Below are 3,035 nucleotides of genomic sequence, written 5' to 3' on the forward strand. Positions count from 1 at the left end.
ATATCAATAACAGCTGGCAAGATTATAAGAATCAGTGTTGCACACGTCCATTGTAAAATGAGACACTCGCTTACTCAAAACCACAAACACGCTCAATGCATAGGCATACACACACATTCTATACATGTGGATTTACAAATTCATGTTTTAACAAATATTTCTGATTGCGATTATGGTAACAAGTTGTTTTACATATTTGGCCTCCCACATAAGTTTGGTCCCATCTTTCAGTTTAACATGTCTTAATAACCAGGCCCTGATGACTTTGTACTGGATTTTGGCGGGAAAATCTGTGGAACAAATTTAAATGACCAGAATGAATAAAATATAAAGATCAGGTGATGCGGAAAATGTCATTTTCTATAACATCTAGCATCCGTTATCAGTCCTAATTTTTAAATTAAAATTAAATTAAAAAAAGAGAACATTTTGGGACTTTGGTTAATGCCAAATGTCACACATCAAACAGCCACTTCTTGGAAATTCATAACTCTGAAACACTGAACACTATTGCTGGCGTAATATTTTTTTGAAGAATCAATAAAAATAAAAGCAAACCATGTTTGTGTATATCTAAGGTCTCCGACAGAACTTTAATTTTTCAAAAGTTACGAAACAAACAATGCTACCTGATAACAAAGGTGCATTAACAACTAAAAAGAATCCCCTAAAAAAAAAAAATAATAATAATAATAACCTACAACCCACTCTTGGGAAAAGTCTTTTGAGTCCCAGAGCTCAAATCGGAAAATACGTTCACAGTATGTACATTAGACAATAAATGAAACACAAAACAATAAAAAAATAATTAAACATAAATATTTTCATTATTACTCATAAATAAGTCTGGACATTGGTATTACTACTTGCTTGGTGTTGTTTATGGAATGGGTGAAAGGACGATGAAAATGATGCTTAAGTTGCGAAAAAGTCCGACCAGTAGAGCTTCCGGACATCTGAAGAGTCTGAACCTTTGTAGCTGCCCCTCTTTCCTGAGGTCTGATTACTGTTGGGACACATTGAATTTTTATGCGATTAATATGCAAGGAATAACAGACAATGGATCGTCAACGTCAAGAATCGCGAACCCAAGACAACTACAGTAAAGCGCGCACTTACTGTTTCACTCTCCCCTTCATCCTCTGGCAGGGTTTTAGGCCCTGAGCTGAAGTGCAGAGGAGAATATACCCAGCTTTTGTCTTCTGGAGGCTGGTTTTACAAAAGCCAGACAGCAGAGGGCACCAGAAAGGGTGGAGACAGAGACAGCCAGCAGAAATATGCAGTGGAAGAAAGAGAGGAAGACAAGAGTGAGGAATATCAGAAATGCAGTGGTAAGAAAGACAGACATTAGTAAAAAAAAGAGTCGTTGTGAACGTTAATAAGGCGGGAAAGTAGTAGCTTTATATACAATGCGAATTTATTGGATTTTTTTTAGCCACTGCTCAAAGATTAAAATCAAGATTTTATGAATTAACAAAAGCTGAAATCTGGTAAGTAAACAAAGAGAAACTTTGAATGCGAAGGAAGTGAAGTGAAAGAAAAACAATCACAAACTAACAGAGTTCATAAAGACAACGTAAAAAAACACGCAACACTTTTTATTTACATACCATATAAAGTATTTCCATATGAAACAAATACTATTGAAGGGAAAATATTGAAGGGTTTGACTTAATTTTATCCACCAGGATTTGATTGGAAAGCAAAAAGTAAGCATTGATATTATTGGCTACTAGTAGTTGTCCCCACCTACACGGCCTACATTACATCAGCAGACAAGAAAAGTTGTTCAACTTGCTATATTTTAATTAAACATTATAAAACATAATTAATAATATGCACTATAAAACCAGAAACACTGTATAAAAAAATAGAAATATTTTGCAGTTGTGTATGACAACAATACTAGTTTTTGAAGGGGACAATAATGGAAAATTACATTAAAAATACTAGCGAAACTTTTCTAGTGTTATCCAGTGATACTGTTTTTTAATCAATTTGTTTTATTAACATTTTGAATGTCTATTTTGTCTTTAAAGTAATTTTAGTTAAAGTTTTTGTAATTTTATTGTGCATTTTTGTCATTTAAAAAAAAAATATATATATATATTTTCACATTTTTTTATTTTACTACATTGAGTTAAAGGATTAGTTCACCCAAAAATTAAAATTAGTCCATGTTTTACTCACCCTCAAGGCATCCTAGGTGTATATGACTTTCTTCTTTCCGACGAATCCCATCAGTTATATTAAAAATTGTCCTGGCTCTTCTAAGCATTAGAATGGGAGCAGGTGGGTGTTTTTGTTAAACAGTCCAAAAGTAGTCAAATAAAGCGCGTGCATCCATGATAAAACGTGCCTCACACGGCTCCGGGGGGTGAATAAAGGCCTCCTGTAGTGAATCGATACATTTTTGTAATAAAAATATCCATATTTAAACCTTTCTATACAATTTTTTCTCACTTCTGCTGACTGTCGTAGGCGGAAGCCGTTCCAGCGGATGACGTAGGACATATGCGCAGCGCTCGTGCCGGTGATTAGTGACGAACGCAGAAGCGCGGAGGAGAGACAGCAAAACAAAACGGTCACGAATTAGAAGCACAAAACGAGGATTTGTAAAGAAAAATGTAGGAGGATTTCAATATAAGCCAAGAGGAAACTGGTTTTCCTTTGCTAAAGTAAGGAAACTTTGCTTAATAGGACATGTAGCATTAAATGGGCACATAATAGGGAAACATGAAACAGGCAATTGTGATAAATGTGGACTACCAGAAACGGTTGAGCATGTTCTTTTAATGTGTATAGCGTATGAAAGGGAAAGACATCAGATGTTCCAAGAACTGGAACTGATGGGAATTAAAGGGGTGGTTCACAGTTTTTTTTCTAGGCTTGATTGTGTTTATGGGGTGCAGTCTAACATGTGTTAATGCTTCGTTTTTAAAAAAAAACGCATTATTTTTCACATATTTACCTTTATTCCACACCGCTCTGTCCCTTCTCTGAGAAACACGCTGATCATTTCCTTCTTTTATGAA

At 34.9% G+C, this 3,035-nt stretch overlaps 1 protein-coding gene across 1 annotated transcript in view; it reads right to left on the minus strand.

Annotated features, from left to right (window-relative positions):
* Positions 1 to 688: 688 nt before the first annotated feature.
* LOC107728534 (phosphatidylinositol 4-phosphate 5-kinase type-1 gamma-like) overlaps positions 689 to 3,035 on the minus strand; it is a 27,339-nt gene continuing 24,992 nt past the window's right edge. Inside the window, exons 15-16 of the mRNA XM_016538738.1 lie at positions 1,120 to 1,209; positions 689 to 1,006 (exon numbers count right to left, since the gene is read on the minus strand). Of these exons, the coding sequence (XP_016394224.1) occupies positions 1,004 to 1,006; positions 1,120 to 1,209 (93 nt within the window). The 3' untranslated portion in view covers positions 689 to 1,003. The remainder of the gene's footprint in view (positions 1,007 to 1,119; positions 1,210 to 3,035) is intronic.

Source organism: Sinocyclocheilus rhinocerous, unplaced genomic scaffold (genome assembly GCF_001515625.1).
Source record: "Sinocyclocheilus rhinocerous isolate Xijiao unplaced genomic scaffold, SAMN03320098_v1.1 scaffold1238, whole genome shotgun sequence".
In the NCBI taxonomy this organism is placed as follows: domain Eukaryota; kingdom Metazoa; phylum Chordata; class Actinopteri; order Cypriniformes; family Cyprinidae; genus Sinocyclocheilus; species Sinocyclocheilus rhinocerous.